Source organism: Pelodiscus sinensis, chromosome Z (genome assembly GCF_052426305.1).
Source record: "Pelodiscus sinensis isolate ZL-2025 chromosome Z, ASM5242630v1, whole genome shotgun sequence".
NCBI classification, from domain to species: Eukaryota; Metazoa; Chordata; order Testudines; family Trionychidae; genus Pelodiscus; species Pelodiscus sinensis.
In genome coordinates this window covers 17,109,028-17,126,806 of record NC_143085.1, presented here as the reverse complement: position 1 = coordinate 17,126,806, position 17,779 = coordinate 17,109,028, and the positions used below count along the sequence as shown (strand labels likewise).

Below are 17,779 nucleotides of genomic sequence, written 5' to 3'. Positions count from 1 at the left end.
GGACTTGCCCCTTCTGGGAGTGTAGATCCAGCCTCCAGCCCCACTTTGCCCAGGGGCCTAGCAAGTCTGTCATGTGCCTGTGATTTGGTTACTGTGACTGCAAAAAAAATAAATGCTTATTTAATCAGAAAGTCAATCAATACGTATTTTCTCCTTTCACTTATTTATAGAAAAGGAATAATAAAAAAAATGGACACAAGGGAGCTTTTATACCCCTTTTTACTTCCAGGATGTGTTTTTGAGCTGGAAAATAGAGAAATGTACTACCTTCCTCTACCATGGAAACAGATGGGCTTCTTCTCTGGAAAAAGGAATGATAGACTCTGCTTAGCGGGGAAGAAATGATGCAAGTGGTTGGCCTCTTCTTCTCTCCCCTCCCCCGTTGACTATTCTACTCTCCCTCTCCCCATTAGATTTTATTGCTTATGAATGGTGCTAGATTGACAGGCTGAAGGACAGGTACAGCTCAGGCAGCAGCAGCACAATCTTTTTCACACCAGTCTGCCATTGTACTTGAATCCTGAAGCAAGAGGAGAGTTACATCCACCCCCCCTAGATGTGGTATGAGCACCATATATTTTCAATGCTCTAAGACTGCCAGTAAGGTTCCCATTTGGTACCAGGTTTTGTGATGTGGCCACTTGCTTGGGCAGCATGTGAACCACTGGCTGAGGGAAGCAAGCTCCTGGCCCTGTACATGCTGCCCAAAACCCTGCCCATCCTGGCTCCTCTCCTTCCCGGAGCCAGGAGCCCTCCCACCAGGGCCACTAGATCCACACCCCAACTGAATGCCCTTAATCCAGGAGTGCCAAGTTGTGCTGAGACCAAGTAGGCCTCTGCAACTTCAACCCTGGAGTGGCAGACAATGAGTCTCCAGCTGCCCCAAATCCCAGGCCAGTTTGCCCTAGTCCCAGCCCAGACCACAGAGGAAAAGCAGGTCTGGGGATTAGACCACTAAACTCATTTTACACAGGCCAGTCAGCTAAGGTAACTTTGTATTCTAGGCTAGACTGGAACTAGAAACCTAGCAGTTAAAAGGCATTACACCCAATTACCAGAACTTGCCACTTCCCTGGTTTGATTAGAATTTATACTGCAGTATATTCTTCAGTTCTCAACTGGAGAAAAAGGTTCATCCATTGTAGGTTATGTCAAGCACTGGAATACTGTCGGTGTTGTGCTATCCTGCTTGCACACATCAAAATTGCAGGTTAGGTGCTAGCTGATGCCTATAAACGTATTTGGAACTCACTGGTAAGCCATTTGTCAGGTAATAAGGTGAAGATGTGATAATAAGATTTTCATACAGCCAGTTATGTGAAGTACTCATGTTCTGAAATGCTCCATTTCACAAGGCAAGTTAAGACTTATTCTGAGGACAGATCTGGAAAGCCGGATTTACATGTAAGATGGCAGTAAGACTAAAATCTCTAGTTTTTAAAGCTGCTGAAAAATCAGAGATATGTAAAACGAGTAGGCACAGCTCTCATTTCCAAAATTAATAGAATATTGCCAAATCCTTTCTTTCCCCCATCTCCATCACTACTGTTTAGAATAACCCCTTGGAAGCTTGAGTATGATTTCTTCTACTTCTACCACATTCATTTCATTGATTGAAGTTACACCCTGGATGTTATTGTAGGATGGCAGTTGGTGTTGCTCCTGAGATTAAATTTAAGGAAATAGTATTGGAGCACAGATTGAATCACTATAGTCTGTAACTCTCTAGTTCAGCAACATCCGTAGTCTGGCATGATATTACTTAGTCAGATGTCCACTTATCATGAGTATGGCAAAGTTTCACGCAGTCCCCAAAAGTTTGTTTGCAGCACCAGTCCTGGCTCTCAGTGTTCTGAGTTATTTAGTTCTAATTTACCCCTAAATGTTTTCTAACAGCCCAGGAAGCAGAGGATGTTTTGGTAATGCTGCTAGACAATATTTACCTCCAGTGGTCCAGTAAATTCTATGGTTTGGCACTGGACAAGTCTTGATGGTGCCGGACTAGAGAGGGTCAACCTGTATTTGTTTAAGGGAAAATATCCCTCTATATATAAACATTTGCTTGGAATTTGCTAATGTACAAGATAGGACAAACAAGCAGCTTCAGATCCTATTTTCCAGGACAGTGTTACTTTAACTGTTATTACCTTAATTTTTTTTCTGTTGGCAGAAAATATAAGGGGTCATTTTTAAAAACTTTGACCCAAGCTCTAAACATCTGTTAAGGCAGAACATATGTGCATAACCATATATTCATTTTAACAATAATAGGCACAAGGAATCCCACAAATAATTCCTTTAAATTATTTTGTTTTGTTTTGTGAGTTGACATGACCCATATCATCAGAGCATATAATCTGTTGGCCTAAAGGGCTCAATCCTAAAATGTACTAAACAGATACAAACAGCTACTGGCATGAATGGAAAGTAGCTTTCATGTCATGTAGTTGAAGCTGATGGGAGTTGAGACCTCTCAAGATCAGGTCCATCATTTGGTAAAGCAACTGGACATTTTTCAATAGGGTATGATAATAATTACAGTAATACTGAAAAAAAAAGATGACTGAGCACAAAAAGTATGGTACGGTCAGTGTGTACAACACCAGCCTGTACAAAAGCTATTAATATGTAGTTCTGTACTAGTACATTCACAACTGCCATGAGATGAGTTTATCACCAAGTTGAAGTATCCTACTCAGGCCCACTGATGAGGAGGGAAAAGGGAGCAACTGCCCCAGGACTCAGCTATTCAAAAGGGCCGTAGAGCCCTACACAGCATGTTCCAAGTGGCACTGAGGGCTGGAGAAGGAGGTGGAGCAACATGGTCTGTGCAGTGCTGAGGGCTGGCTACCCCAACCCTGCATCTTCTGCCTGAGGTCCTGCCCCTTCCAGAACCATGGAGCTGGCCCTCCTCCCCCGCCCAACTTTGCCCAGGGGTCTGGCAAGTTTGTTGACTCACCTGAGCCTACTGCTAGTTTGGGACAGGTTCTTCTAGACTATTATGACAAGCTCACCTGCTCAGCTGCAGCATGATAGTGGACTTTGGGATTGTTGCTGAAAGCTGGTCGATACTTATACATGGCAGGTGTTGGGGGACTGATCAATTTAGGTGAAAGACCATTCTCTGGAAAAAAAGATATTAACAGACAATGTGTATTAACAGTATGTCTAAAATGGCACACTCATAAATAAGATTACAGAATTCCATATAAATCCACAAACCCGATAAATATACTTGACAGTTTATAAAGTGTGCTCCAGACCTGCAAAAGATTAAAGCTCAGTAGGTGTGTGCGTGCGCATGCACAGTACCACTGAAATCAATGGGACTCCACACAGAAGTAGCTATACACTTGCTTGTAACTCTTTGTAGGACTGGACATGTATACATGACACAGTCTATGGCCCACAGAGCTTACAGTCTAAATGAAACAAGAAAAACATAAATGTCCTTGGCAGCTAACTAGTGCTGTCAACTTATAATTCCCCCAGTTGCAAAACACAGTTAGGTGCAAACAAAAGAGCCCCACATTCAGGAGTGTTTAGCTCTGCAAAGTTCAGGCCACAATCCAAGCCCACCAATTCAGGGGGAGAAGGGAAGGGATGGGGCAAAGGGAGCAATAGCCCTGGGGCCCAGCTATTCAAAATGTCCCATGGCTCAGACTGCGGCCACTGCTACTATGACAGCAGCCAGAGCCCAAAGTCCTTTAAATTGATGGAGCCCTGGCTGTGCAGTCCTGGTGGTGCTGAAGCCCCACCCCAGCCACCTGATGCCCCACCCCTTCTAGGAGCACAGGGCCAGCCCCTCCCTACCTTGCCAAGATCCTGCCAGGATCTGAGCTTCTCAGCTGTTTCCTCTGGCCTAATCATAGACCTGAATTAAAACATTTTGGCTGTGTCTACATTGGCATCCCTTTCTGGAAAAGGGATGCTAATGAGACACTCCGGAATTGCAAATCCGCGGGGGATTTAAATATCCTCCGCAGCATTTGCATTTACATGGCTGCTGCTTTTTTCCGGCTCTGGGTTTTTGCCGGAGAAAAGCACCAGTGTAGACGCGATTCTCCAGAAAATAAGCCCTTTTCCGAAAGAGCCCTTATTCCTACTTGAAAAAGGGCTTATTTTCCGGAGAATTGCGTCTACACTGGCGCTTTTCTCCAGCAAAAACCCCGAGCCAGAAAAAAGCGGCAGCCATGTAAATGGAAATGCCGCAGGGGATATTTAAATCCCCCGCGGATTTGCAATTCCGAAGTGTCTCATTAGCATCCCTTTTCCAGAAAGCGATGCCAATATAGACACAGCCTTTGGGTTCTGGGAGAGTTCAGATCCAGATCCAACTTCTGAGTTTAGGAGCTTCTCACTAATGTAAAGCCAAACCACCCTCTGTCTAGAATTCTAAATTATCTCTGCCAGGTCCTCTCCTATCTGTCATCCCAGGTGAAATAAAAACGCACCCACTGGCCTAACCAGTATCAAATAGATGTATTCTGAAACAATTGCAGTATTTTCCTTTTAATGTCTAGTGAATTCTATACTGTGATGGACAGGAGGAATGCTGGCTAGCATTCAGTCACTATATGGTTAAACTAAGGTAACTAGGGGGTGTTGGTCAGGTGCCAGGAGAGACAAAGGGAAAAGGTGTTGAAATTTAAATTGCAAGATATGCCTGCCTGCAGTTTTCTTTGTGAGAGTTTTAAAGCTGGGAGCTGGGGGAAGCACGATGAAGTGAACATGGCAGAACTACTATGCCTACAAGGAATACTGGACATAGAAATAGAGTGGACCTTGAGGTATGGAGTGTGAGTAAATAGGAAAAACGTGTATTTAGTCATGATCAGGTTTTTTTTTGTTTTGTTGTTAGGTTAAACTTCTCTGTGCTAAGTCCATGTGCCCCTCCTTCACTATATTAAGCTGCACCCGGAGATATAATTTTTCTCTGTTTTTTAATCTGTTATTTTCTCAGTTACTCTGTAACACCTAGCAACCAAGTATGTTTTATCAAGTATATCTCTTTGTTAATAAAATCACCTTTTTTAAGGTGATAATTTGATTCTTATATCCAGGAAGGTAACAGAAGGTCTGGGTATGCCTGTTTAGACAGAGAGGTCAGCTATCAGAGACTGCAATTTGTTTTTTCGTTTTTTCTTCAAGCTCTTTTGTGGTAAAGGAGCTAGGGCATAGCCCTTTGGAAGAAGTTCAAGTGTTTCTTCCTAGATTTAAGATGAAGGGTTGGGTTGGTTTTGTGTTGGTTTTTTTTACAGTTGATGCTGGCAGCTACCTAGTGAATCTATAACCTTGGGCATTTTTTAAAGCAGAAGCCTATAGAGATACATTATTTAAGATCTCTTGTGAGCCCCCACCTTCTATACTCAGAGTGCCAGAGTGGGGAACAGCCTTGACATATACATATATCAAATCCTCTCTCAAAGTGAGAATTAAGAGTTTCCCCAAAGAATAAAGAAATCAACCTTCCATTAAGGTTCTGTAAGAACAATGAAAGCCCATTTACACTAAAATTTTATAGCATAAAAAAAAAGTATTAATCAGGTATTTATCAAGTATTGATACCTTCATTGGTTCCCAGCGGCCCCTTTAGTTCAGAGTACTTGCTTGGGTCTCCTTTGGGAGGCAAAGGTGGCTGGATGTCCATGGTTTTATCCTCCAGATCTTCCAGGCTAACTTTAGACTGAAAATAACCATGGAATCAATCATTCCCCTCAAATGGTTTAGACAACAATATATACTAAAGTATTACAGAGTCTAAAGACTTGTCAACACTGGAAAATATTATAGTAGTATATATTGTGTTAATGAACATGGGAATAAACACCATCTAATACTCTATGGCTGTGTCTAGACTGGCAAGTTTTTCCGCAAAATCATGTGATTTTGCAGAAAAACTTGCCAGCTGTCTACACTGGCCACTTGAATTTCCGGAAAAGCACCGACGATCTCAGGTAAGATCGTCAGTGATTTTCCGGAAATACTATGCTGCTCCTGTTTGGGCAAAAGTCTTTTTCCGAAAGAAAATGGCGATCAGGGCTTTTTTGCAGAAAACCATGTCTAGATTGGCCACGGACACTTTTCCACAAAAAGTGCTTTTGCGGAAAAGCATCCTGCCAATCTAGACGTGCTTTTCCAAAAATGCTTTTAATGGAAAATCATGCCAGTGTAGATGTAGCCTATGTACACAGGCCTGTTACCTCTAAAAGCTAATTTAAGTGCAATCAACTGATATGATTTTAAACCTAACAGTCCTTATCCACACAGAGTGATCAATCATCCTCACATGACCATTAACACATGTATATCATTGTCAGTAGTCCCATATGCAGAGAAACCCTCAGTTCCATATGCAGAGAAATCCTCAGCAAATGAAGCCATTCCAGGAGTTCAGTACACAAAGTTTGAGAGATTATTTCTAATGACTATAACACTTAGCACCATAAATCTTGCAGCACTTTGCTAAGATATAAGCATCATTATATATAAATAAATAACATTTTAAAAACGACTAATAGTCCTACAGCACCTTAGAGACTAACAAAATATGTAGATGGTATCATGAGCTTTTATGGATACAACCCACTTCTTCAGATGAATGGAATTAAGGGGTCCAGGTTACAAATAAATATTGTAAGATGCTGCAGGACTATTCGTTGTTTTTTACATTTTTTCAGGTACAGACTAACACAGCTACCCCTCTGAAACTTATAAATAGAGAGTCAGACACCAAGACGCAGAATGATCTGCCAAAGTCACACTTGCAGAGCTAGGAATAAAACCCAGTCCTCCTGGGTGCTAGTCCTATACTGCACATTCTGGACAACAATGTTTGCTGTAGGGCTAAGCCTCAGTGCTTTCCTCCAGTAAGCCAAGTCACTCAGTGGTACTTGGACTCCTGCCATCAGAACAAAGTGGTGTATTAATTAATAATAATAATAATAATAATAATAATAAGAGCCAAAAAGTGAAAAGACCTGTGCCAATTCTTAACTAACTGCCATAAAGAACAATTCTCACTCTCCTCTTGCTTTCCAATTAGAGTACTAAATGAAGGATCTTCAAACAGCCAATAGCTCTTGGAACTATTATTCCTCATTTACTTTCAAAATGCAGGGAAGAAGACTTGACTTCTTTCACATTCCTCCAGACACGTATTATCTCTAAGAATCTCCCAATAACAAAAGTTATTTTCAGCCTACTACTGGTTTTCAAGTCCTATTCAGAGACAGAGGGTACTGAAGGCTGCTTTACCTTGCTTCGGTTAAGATTAGCTTGGATTCCATTGTCACTTATTTTCACTGTGATCTGTCGCTCAGATAGATCTGGTCTGAAGAAAGGAGGCTTCACACTCACCACCTGCTGTTGCTGTGGCTCAACAATGTACCTGATTGATTATTCAATAATAATTATTTAAAAAAAACTCGGAGGCATGCAGACAAGAAAACCCCCATATGTTCAGTGTATGATTTAAGAGATCTGGCAAAATCAATACAAGTAAAGGACATTTATTTCCATGGATGTCTTGTCCAGAAGATACAAAAATCAAAGTGAATCAGTAGTTGAATAGTAGATGCCACCAACAAAAAAATCCCCTGCAATTTTGAAACATTGGATTCCACTGCAATTCAGGGAAGGAGGCAAAAGAGGGGAAGACACAGCTACACAACTAGTAAAAGCATTTCCCAAGGATTTCAACAGAATTGCATGCCAAGTGTGTATTGGCAGATGACTTGATTTATAAACACCTAGAAGTGTTTAGTTATATCAGCAGAAATGGGAAAGTCAGACCTTTTCTAAAGATGATAACACTGGAACACAGAAATTATTTTGTACAAGTGTAACTCTCCACATTACACTTCTCCCCAAGAGAACCCCACATTTGAGTGTGAAAGGAACATTCCTAGGAGCTGGTTGAAAAGTGATAGACATTTTCACTGCTGAGGGATTGATAAATGGATGCAAAACAATTTGAAAAAGTTAAAGGAGATAGCACGAACATATGATACCCAGTGACATGAGATCAAAATATCTGCACTAGTTTCTTCTAATTTGGATCATGGGTGAGACATCACAGCAGTGATGGTTTACTTGGTTATTCTCACATTTTCATGGGGGAGAAGATATGTGACAATGTGAATAGGCCTTGAGAAAACACTAGGACTGTATTTTCTAAGTCTGTCTGAGTATAGCCATGGCATTTTAAAAGTTAAGATATTATCCCATACTTTATCAGACCAAAGAGACTGCAAAGGAAAAATAGTTCTCTGGTTTAGGCACCTAATAGGTTTTAACATCCTGCTCTCCTAACATCACTTGACCTCATTCAAGTGCTCATAATTTTGGGCAGTTCAGGAAATCTACCACTTTAATGCTAGGAGTAGTCTGCTAAGCTTAGTTTGCTGTGCAATCAAGAAATTGCATATAGCAGAGATAATAGTGGCTGTGTCTACAATGGTGCAATCTTGCACAAAAGCAGCTGCTTTTGTGCAAAACTTGCTGCCTGTCGACACTGACCTCAAGTTCTTGTGCAAGAACACTGACATTCTAATGTATGAAATCAGTGCTTCTTGCACAAGAACTCTGATGCTCCCACTCAGGAATAAGCCCTCTTGTGCAACTGTTCTTGTGCAAGAGGCCAGTGTAGACAGGCAACATGAATTACTTGCACAAGAAAGCCCTATGGTTAAAATGGCCATCAGAGCTTTCTTGTGCAAGAGAGCATCTACACTGGCATGGATGCTCTTGTGCAAAAGCACATCTCTACAAAAGCACATGCCAGTGTAGACGCTCTCTTCTGGAAGAGTTTTTGCACAAGATCATGCCAATGTAGACGTAGCCAGTGTGTATATTCAGCCCACTCATACTACAATTAAAAGGACAAGTCTATGTGCTGGACAGCTTGGACGTCTATGTTCAATCTTTTCTGTCACACAGCAACATTAATGTTCATGGCCATTGCTTCAAAGGACACCAAGACAAATAAATCTGCTGAAAAGTAAGGAACCATAAATAAAATCCAAAATGGCAAACCGTAACACCACATGGAAAATCATATTTGTTTGATGATGACGAAAGAAGTTGTGAGACTGAAAGCCACAGCTGCCTTGAATTAATTATAAAGCTAAGGGGCAAAAGGCTGGTTTTAGATACTTCATTACTTTTCTGCAGTGACTAGAATCTTTAATGTGTACTTTGGAAAGCAGCATACTGCATAGAAAATAGGTTGTGTTAGGAAGATTACAGCTGACACAGATCTGTCCAGTTATTGAATTTCACTGGATAAGCAACATAATGAAGCAATGTTACAGAGAAGCATTAAGCAGGAATAAGTTTTCATACCTAACTACAGTTTTTCCCCAAAAAATATTAGTTATATTATAAAATGACTCAGTAAATATAAAAAGCTGTCAATATGTCCTGCCAGCCACAAAGACTTGTTTTGAGAGTGAAGATTGTGAATTATGTTAAGTGACAATGACAAGATGAGGCAGAACCGTGCTTCCTCAGAGCTCTGCCAATGAAATACTGTCTTGACATACCATACCTCTCCTCAGAAGATACTACTAATGCAGATGTGTGCGGATGATCTCTAGGGTAACTCAGAACATTGTTTTGTTCACCTTGTGACCCAAGTTTAAGAATAACATTCTTTCTTACCTGGGAGCCAGAGGGCTGCAGAGCACATGTTCCACGTTACCACAACATCCTTGAGTGAAAGGATTCACACCCCCACGGAACTTACCCGTCACCTGGAAAAATATTCAGTGCAGTGCTCAATGCTCTAAAATAGGTAAGAGGCACCAGTTAACACTTACAATCTCAAGAATGAGTATTCCTGTCCTCTATCTTCTGCATATCTGGCATTCTACTCTTTCCTTAATTGGAAGTTACTCTTTCTTGTTAGCGCAGCTTCCTCCCTCTACTAGCCCCAATAGCATAAGAAACCTTAACAATAAACTTCTTAAGCCCATGTCTCCCCATTGTGTGAACATCTGCATGCTGGCTAAAGGCCCTTGTCCAAAAGTCCAGAGAATCTGAGGCTCCCTGTCTGCAATACACATCTCCCCATATTCTTTCTATTCCAGAGTCCTGTCTGCCCTCAGCCTGGCTGCCTGATCTGGCCTCCTTCTCCTTTGTCTGCCCTGGCAAGACATACTCTAGTAGAGGGGTGGGTAATAATTTTAGAAGGGGGGCCACTTCACAAATTTTTGAAGTGGCCCCTGGCCCCACAGGACCTCGGGTAGAAGGGGTAGAGCCAGGATAATTCCGTGATCCCCTGCCAACAGACGCTGATTGGCCTGGGTTAGGAGACCACATGAAGTCTTTGTTATTGCGGTCCTTCTCTACCCTCCCCCCCCCCCAACAAGAACCACCAGCTGTTCTGAACAGTTGGCAATTTCCTCCAAGCGCCTGTGCCCCAGATGGCAGGTGGAGACTTTGTGCACTCCTCCCACTCTCAGGTCAATCAGGGTCTGGGGGCAGGAGAGCATGTGAAGTCTCTCGCTCCTTGCCCCCATCCTGCAAAGGGTGCATGTAGGGTTGCCAGGTGTCCGGTTTTTGCCCAGACAGTCCAGTAATTGAATCTTCTGTCCAGTAAAAAAAAAACAACCCAGAAAATACCAGACATGTAAGTACTAGAAGGAAGCCTGGTGGGGACATTCTTCTCCTGCCGCATCTAGTGGGGGTATGGGTAGCAGGGAGGAATTTAAAGGCGCAGCGACTTTTTCTTTTTTTTGGCTCAATCAATTTTTTTCCCTGCAATGTTGGGAAAACTGTCCCCCACAATGTTGGTTTGTGAAAATATCTGGCAACCATAGATGCATAGCACTTAGAGTGAGCTGCTAAAGGTTCGATGTAAGTATCGTGTGCCCCTGGCAGGGAAGGAGACTTTGTGCACTCTCCTCACCCTCAGGCTGTGATTGGCATAGGAGCAGGGGAGCAGCAGGGCATCCGCAGGCTGGATCTGGCCAGCGGAGTTTCTCTTGCCCACTCCTGTACTACACCATCAAATACATGAATTTTGTACAAAGGGACTTTGAGATCCTCACGTGGAAAGTACTGTGGAAGAGAAGGGTTCACTCTATTCAAGACGTAAAAATACATGGATAAGATGACATCTTATATTGACAAATGACTTCCTGAGTCATTCAAAAAGCTCATGAAAAATATAAACTGAAATATTACAGCCCCTGAAATAATGCTCTCTTCAGCAGGAGTAATAAGAAACAGTGAAATCTGGCATGGGTGCACTAACCAAGGATTTCTAGCAAAACACCAGAAATGTGCACCATCAGGGTATAAAAGTAACAGAAGAAAAAGGGGATAAATGTAGCTGAGTACATTTTGCTTGTTCATAATTTCAGATAGTGAGGAAACAGAATCAATACTAAGGCTGCTGGAGAAATGTGAATGGATTAACAAGTCAGTGCCAAAACTAGGAGCTAAATCCATATTATCTCATTCCTGGGCCTGTGCTTTAATTACTAGAATGAGCTTCCTCTGGAAGAGAGCAGATGGATCATGGAGTCCATCCTCCAATCAGGGTTGCATAGTCTACATGACAGAGAAGATGAGTTGTTCAATGAAAGCTACATTTGATCATGGGCAAATGGCACAGAGAGATAGAAACTTCATTGCAGATAGGTAAACTTCAAGAGATTTGGCAGTTCAGGTCAGTGTACTAAGTTTGGATTCATTATCTAAAGCCTATCTGAACCTCACTGTCCTGGAACTGCTGTGAATCTTAATTGCAACAATTTCCAACACTTTTCAGTTTCAGACTAGCTAGAAATACAAAGAGACTAGAATTTTCTAGTATTTGTTCTTTCTGTCCTAGATGATAGGCATGAGGCCTATGCACAGAACTACCAAGTCTTGTAATTTAATGTGAGCCCCTGCAGACAGACTTGCTGTGAGGCATGTAGCTCTGGGCCTCATGCAATTTTCATGCTGCCATAGAGAAAGTCCCCTCTGAGTTGCTGCCACTCCCCAGTCACATGGGGGAAGGACAGCCAATCCCAACAGGAGATAAGCAGAGCATTTCCCTCTCTCCTCAGAAATGACATGAGGGTTCAGGTAAGAGGTGTGAGAGGGTATGAAAAAAACAGCCAGACCATTTTCACAAGAAGGAAGGAGGAAGCAGAAAAAGCAAAGGAGTGCCACCCAGAAGAGTGGGACCTCTGAAGCTTAGTATAAGAGCCTCTACAGCTTGAGCTCATAAGGATCTCTCTATATTCATTGTTACATGCAGCTATTTGGTGAGCTGGTCCAACGACATAGATTCAGGTGCCAGCAGCATGAAGCTGACACAGATCTCTCCCTAGTTTTCACCACAGGTGACCATGCCACTACCACCAAGAGGGTCCATAGATCACACAACCACCTCTGGAACAAAGTACCGGTCTAGCCAAGGGTGCTGGACATATACTTTGTTCCAGAGGCTAGGCAAACTATTAACATTTTATTTGCCAGCCCACCAAATGTTTGTGAATGGGTTTGTGGGTCCGCAGCACTAAAAAGATTGGGAACCACTGCTCTAATACACAGAGCATCATGTACATTTAAAGAGAATCTCCCAAACAAAGCTCTACCAAAACAAAACACTCTACTGCAATTCTCCATTTGGTAAGATGAGAGAGTGGACAAAACACATGCCAAACATTAGTTACATCACTTAATATGTTCTTGGAAGATAGTAAGGCACTATGGTGAAGAGGGCAGTACTAGGATCTATATCAAATAGAGGTCCCTTCTGGAGCTGCCTCTTTGTCTACACCCAGGAAGGGCATGACTAAAGACTTTCCGTGGCAGCAGGAGGAGAACAGATGTGTTGGGGGAGAAAGGGCAGATGTATGGGCACATAAATGATGTGGATCTGAGGGTTGGAGCCAATGTTAGCTGAGCACAAAGCTAACTATTAGGGATGCCAAAGTGTGGCAGGGGAAACACAATGTTAATTAACTAGCATTTTGAGACAATGCTGATGGATTCCCTGCATTATCTGGCAGCCCATTTTACACATTTGAATTTTGTAGAAATGCAAGTTCTCCTAAATATTTTGTTGCAAGATATTGGCAAGCACAGGTCTTGGAGAAGCAAAATTAACTCGTATGAGTGTATGTGTGGCAATGAGTTAGTGCAGAGCTGCATACATTATGGGAAGGCAGGGGCCACTGATAGAATAAAAAAATAAGGAGACAGAACAAAGCACAATTTAGACTTTTTTTTTTAATATGTAGCAATTCTTTTAAGCCGGATTCATGAATTTGGAGCTTTGGAGGTTGGCAATACTCCATGCACCACTTAAACATCATTTTGGAGACCTGCCTGGTACACAGTCCAGTATTGTTCCTGGGAGCTTGCCCAAACATCAGTCAAGCAGAACCATACAATCATAGAACACTAGAACTGGAAGGGACCTCGAGAAGTCATCAAGTCCAGTCCCCCGCCCTCACAGCAGACCAAGCACCATCTTAGAACAGAGGCAGGCAATCATTTTTGATGGGGGGCACTCCAAGAGTTTGGTCAGTGGCCAAGGGCTGCACTTTTCTATAGAGGGGGTGCAGGGTCTGGGACCGAGGTTGAGTGCAGAAGAGAGCTGGGGTAGAGAACTGGGGTTTAGAAGAAAGTGTGGGGACTGAGAGGGAGTTTAGGTGAAAGAAGGGGTTCGCAGAACACACAGCTTCTCTCTACATTTGAAGAGAGGCAAATAGAGCATCCAGCCATTCTGAGCCCTGGGGCTGCTCACTGCGTGTGAGTCTGTAGGGTGGGCCACAGGCCAGACTGAAAGGTTTGGCAAGCTGGATCCAGCCCCCAGGCCATATCTTGCCCACCTCTGATCTAAAGCATCCTGGACAGATGTTTATCTAACCTGCTCTTACATATCTCCAATGTTTTTAGGCCCTCTGTAAAGCATGAATTTATCTGGATAAAGCAGCAGGTCAATCTGATCTGCCCATCTTTAAATATTGTATCTTCTCTTTATCCTCTCCTAGTAGCGAGAGCCTTCTCAACTCCTACATCTCTAACAGGAACATGGAGGCAGAATTGTTCTCTTACCTGCTCATTGGTTGTGCGCCCTCGTGCCACTAGAACAATATGGAAACCTGTGAGACCAATGACTGGGATAAAAAACAATCCAGCCACACACATGACAGCCATGCTGCATCCTAGAATTAAGGAAACTGTATCCAGAGGCAGGAAAAAGGAAAATGTGTGGGGGAGAAATGGAAGGGGAGAGAGAGTTCCCTAAACTAGAAATCTAGGAAATAATCTCCACATTTCGTTCCATTTCTTTTTAATTAGACATTAAAGTATGTCTTGGAATTAAGTATTAGAAATTACTTCAGACTAATGGTGCTGTTAGTTTCTTGTTTAACATGAGTCCTAAAGTTATTTGCTTCTCATTGTCCAACACAGTATTGCGTATTTGGAATCCATGAGGTCTTTTTATAGTAAAAATATTGTACTTTATTTCAGTCTTTCTATAGTCTCTAGTAGCTTCTAGGAGCTGGTCAGCTAATCCATTCCTTTGCAAGACAGAGGAATACAATCACCGGGGGCTTAATGCATCAAGTTGTTTTCTCATTTTAAAATGAGCACTGGAACTTATGGAGACCATCAATGATTATCACTGACCAGTGGTTTAGGTCAAATTTATACGTGGTATCAGATAGTGCAACTAGAAGCTCTTCAGTGGAGCTGCTTGTGTTTACACTACATACTAATCTGGCCCATGTGATGTAGATTTAGATAAATGCAAAAGCTCAGCTTCCTCTTTGTTAAAAAAGCCATCCCTTCCAGGGCCATCTCTAGGCACCAGCAAACCAAGCACGTGTTTGGGGCAGCACATTGCCAGGGGCGGCAGAGAGACACCGTCCAGAGAACTCCTGAACTCCTAACCCTTACCACCCAACGCGGGCCTGCCTATGGCTGCCCAAGGCAATGGATGGGGAGGTAGAACACACGATGGGCCAGCAGCGAGTCACCCTCCGCAGGTGGGGTGCGTGGGGCAAGCTGCGCTCACAGGCCCGCAGTGATGGCTGAGACACCATGACATCACGGTTCCGGGGCTGCCTCGCTGCCTTCCCTCAGCACCAGGGAGAAAAGTGCGTCCCCTAGTTACCGCGAGAAGGCGTTCAGGCGAGGCAGGGTGGGACGGCCCCGACAGAAGCACTGGCCACATGCCGCTCCTGTCACCTTCCCGGCACAGCTGCCGATGCCCCGCACCCAGCGGCCGCGGAGCAGGAAATGCCCGAGGGAGCCTCTCATGAAGCAGACTCCAGCGCCTGGGGATAGTTCACGCTCCTCTGACAGGCACCAGACAGCGCGGCCCGACATGCAGGGGGTGCACCATGGGCTTTGAGAACAGCAGCGGCACCGGAGCGCTACTGCCCTGCTGGGCGAGCCGCTCTCCCCAGGCTGTGCGGGGCAGGCTGCACAGAGTGATCCGGGTCTGGGCAAGAGGCAGCCCAGGTCACTGCAGCCACGCTGTGAGCCAGGTGCCTTTGGTCATCTCACCGCCTGCCTTGCGCTTACTAGTGACCCCTCCGGCCAGAGCAGGCACCCTTGGCCAAGGAGTTTGCAGGAGTGTGTGTGTGTGGGGGGGGGGGGGGGTCAGCACACATAGGCAAATGGGAGCGACTCTCTCCCCCTTTCCTCTGCCTCAGTGCTGATCATGGAGGGAGGGGAGAGCTGCAGCCTTAGTGGGGCTGGGCAGAAGAAAAGTCCTGCCCAGGCCATGGTGCTTCAAGCAGAGGCGCTTAGGCTAGGGGGAAGGGAGAGCTACTTTGCAGCCAGAGCTGGTTGGTCTGGCGCTGAGGAGCCGCTGGAGGGGGCCTTGCCTGCCCCGGCTCAGAAATTTTGGGGGGGGGAGGAGGGAGAGAGGTGTCCCTGGCCTTGCCTGTTACATTTCCCGGCTGTGTCCACACACATCCCCAGGGGGACACGTGCCACTTTCACCCCTCCCCCAGGGCATTCCGAAGTTTCCGCATGTGTTGTGGGGAGGGGACATGAGGGTTTGGCGGGGAGAGGGAAAGGAGATGGAGTTCGGTCACTGGGGGTAGGTGGGAGAGGGGAGCGGACTGGGTCCATGGGCTGGGGGGGCTTGGCTAGGAGGGAAAAGAGGGCACAAGGTGGATTAGGTAGGGGGACAGAAGGGGGGGCAGACTGGGTCCGGTCACTGAGGGGTCGGGTTTGCCTGGGAGGGGAGAGAAGGTGGAAACTGGGTTTGGTGAGTGGGTGGGAGGGGGGGGGGTCAGGATATGTGTGGAGGGGAGACAGGACATAGGCTGGGTTTGGCTGGAGGGTGTGGTGGGAGTCAAAGAGCCGCAAGGTGAAAGGGGCGCTTTCCTCCTCAGTGCCTGTCCTGCAGCAGCGGGACAAGGGGGGGAGGGAGGGGCGGCCAAAAATGTTATTGCTTGTGGCAGTAAAAAATCTAGAGCCGGCCCTGATCCCTTCACCAAGCACTCTGAGATACAGAAGCTAACTAATACACAATGAGTGTTACTGGTGTTCAACAATTCTGAAGATCAGATTCCAACTGTGCTCCCCAGTTCATATAGAATTTTGAAGATTCTTTTTGTTCCTCTTTGATGTGCTTAATTAATGATAATGTTACATTGACATAGCACTTGTAAGTCCTCACCACACAGGCTAGTGGGTCCTCAACTGGTATCCTCTCTCTTTCTAGCTCTGCGTCTTCCATCTCTTTATATCATTCAGAGAAATGAAAATAAAGATAATGTTTTCTAGAAACCAAGATAGACAGATAGAAATTTTTAATCCTGAAGGATAACAAAGCGCTTAACAACTCACGTACAGGGATATAATATAGCTACCTCTTAGACACAACCACCTCTGGAACAAACTACAGGTTGGACCTCCTTGGTCCAGCACCCTCAGGTCCTGGCCAGTCCTGGATGAGGGATTTTGTTGGACTGGGGAAGATCATGTCTCAGGAAGGTCATATGCCATGGCCTCACTCCAGCCTCTCAGCTGGCTTCCCGCTATTACCAGCCCACTTGCATGCAGAACTCCTGGCCCCACCATGGCATCCCTACCCTTGGCATATACAACCCATTACTAGGCTACTGGCCCCCCTGCTGGGGTCCAACTGTTCTGCCTCACTCAGCAGCCCCATTACCTCCCAGCCTGATCAGGCAGGCCCATTGGGCAACAGCAGGGATGCCAGGCTCTTTGCTGCGCCACCAGGCAACAGCCCCACTCCCAGCTTCCTGGGCCTGCTGCCAGACAGCCCTGCAGTCAGGATCCTGGCTCTGTGGGGCAGCCGTGCTCCTTCCTAGTGTCACTGGGCATCTGTGCCACTTGCTGCTTGGATCCAGCCTCGCTGCCTCTCGCCCCCCACACCCAGCAGTATCGGTACCTAGGCAGCAGCCCTACTGCTGGGCTCCCGGTTTCGCTGCCACAGGGCAACCCCTCTCCTGGGCTCCAGCCCCATTGTTTTGATTCCAGCCACCAGATAGACCAGGGATGTTGCCGGATCAGAGAGTCCCAGTTAAGAGAGATTCGACCTGTGGTTGTTTTCAACGGACTAATATTACCCAACAGACTTAGGCAAGACAAGCAGGAGAACAATATACACCTGAAATTAAGTGGGGGGGCGAGGGTGGGGGGGATTTTAGTGAGGCAGAATGTTGCTTTGTGTTCTAGACACTGGTTGACAGAGATGTACAGAAGCAAAACTGCAACTTTAGAGGAAATCAAGGCTTCTGAAACCAGACAAATGCTGGGGAGAAATTAGATTGGATTTTGC

General features: G+C 44.9%; 1 protein-coding gene across 3 annotated transcripts in view; it reads right to left on the bottom strand.

The window, feature by feature from the left end:
* ZDHHC8 (zDHHC palmitoyltransferase 8) overlaps nt 1–17,779 on the bottom strand; it is a 229,300-nt gene that overhangs the window by 26,214 nt on the left and 185,307 nt on the right. For all 3 annotated transcript variants that reach the window (XM_089775273.1, XM_089775274.1, XM_006134609.5), the window contains 5 exons: nt 14,065–14,167; nt 9,664–9,755; nt 7,258–7,390; nt 5,569–5,686; nt 3,015–3,124 (listed from right to left, as the gene is read on the bottom strand). In XM_089775273.1, coding sequence (XP_089631399.1) covers nt 3,015–3,124; nt 5,569–5,686; nt 7,258–7,390; nt 9,664–9,755; nt 14,065–14,167 — 556 coding nt within the window. The remainder of the gene's footprint in view (nt 1–3,014; nt 3,125–5,568; nt 5,687–7,257; nt 7,391–9,663; nt 9,756–14,064; nt 14,168–17,779) is intronic.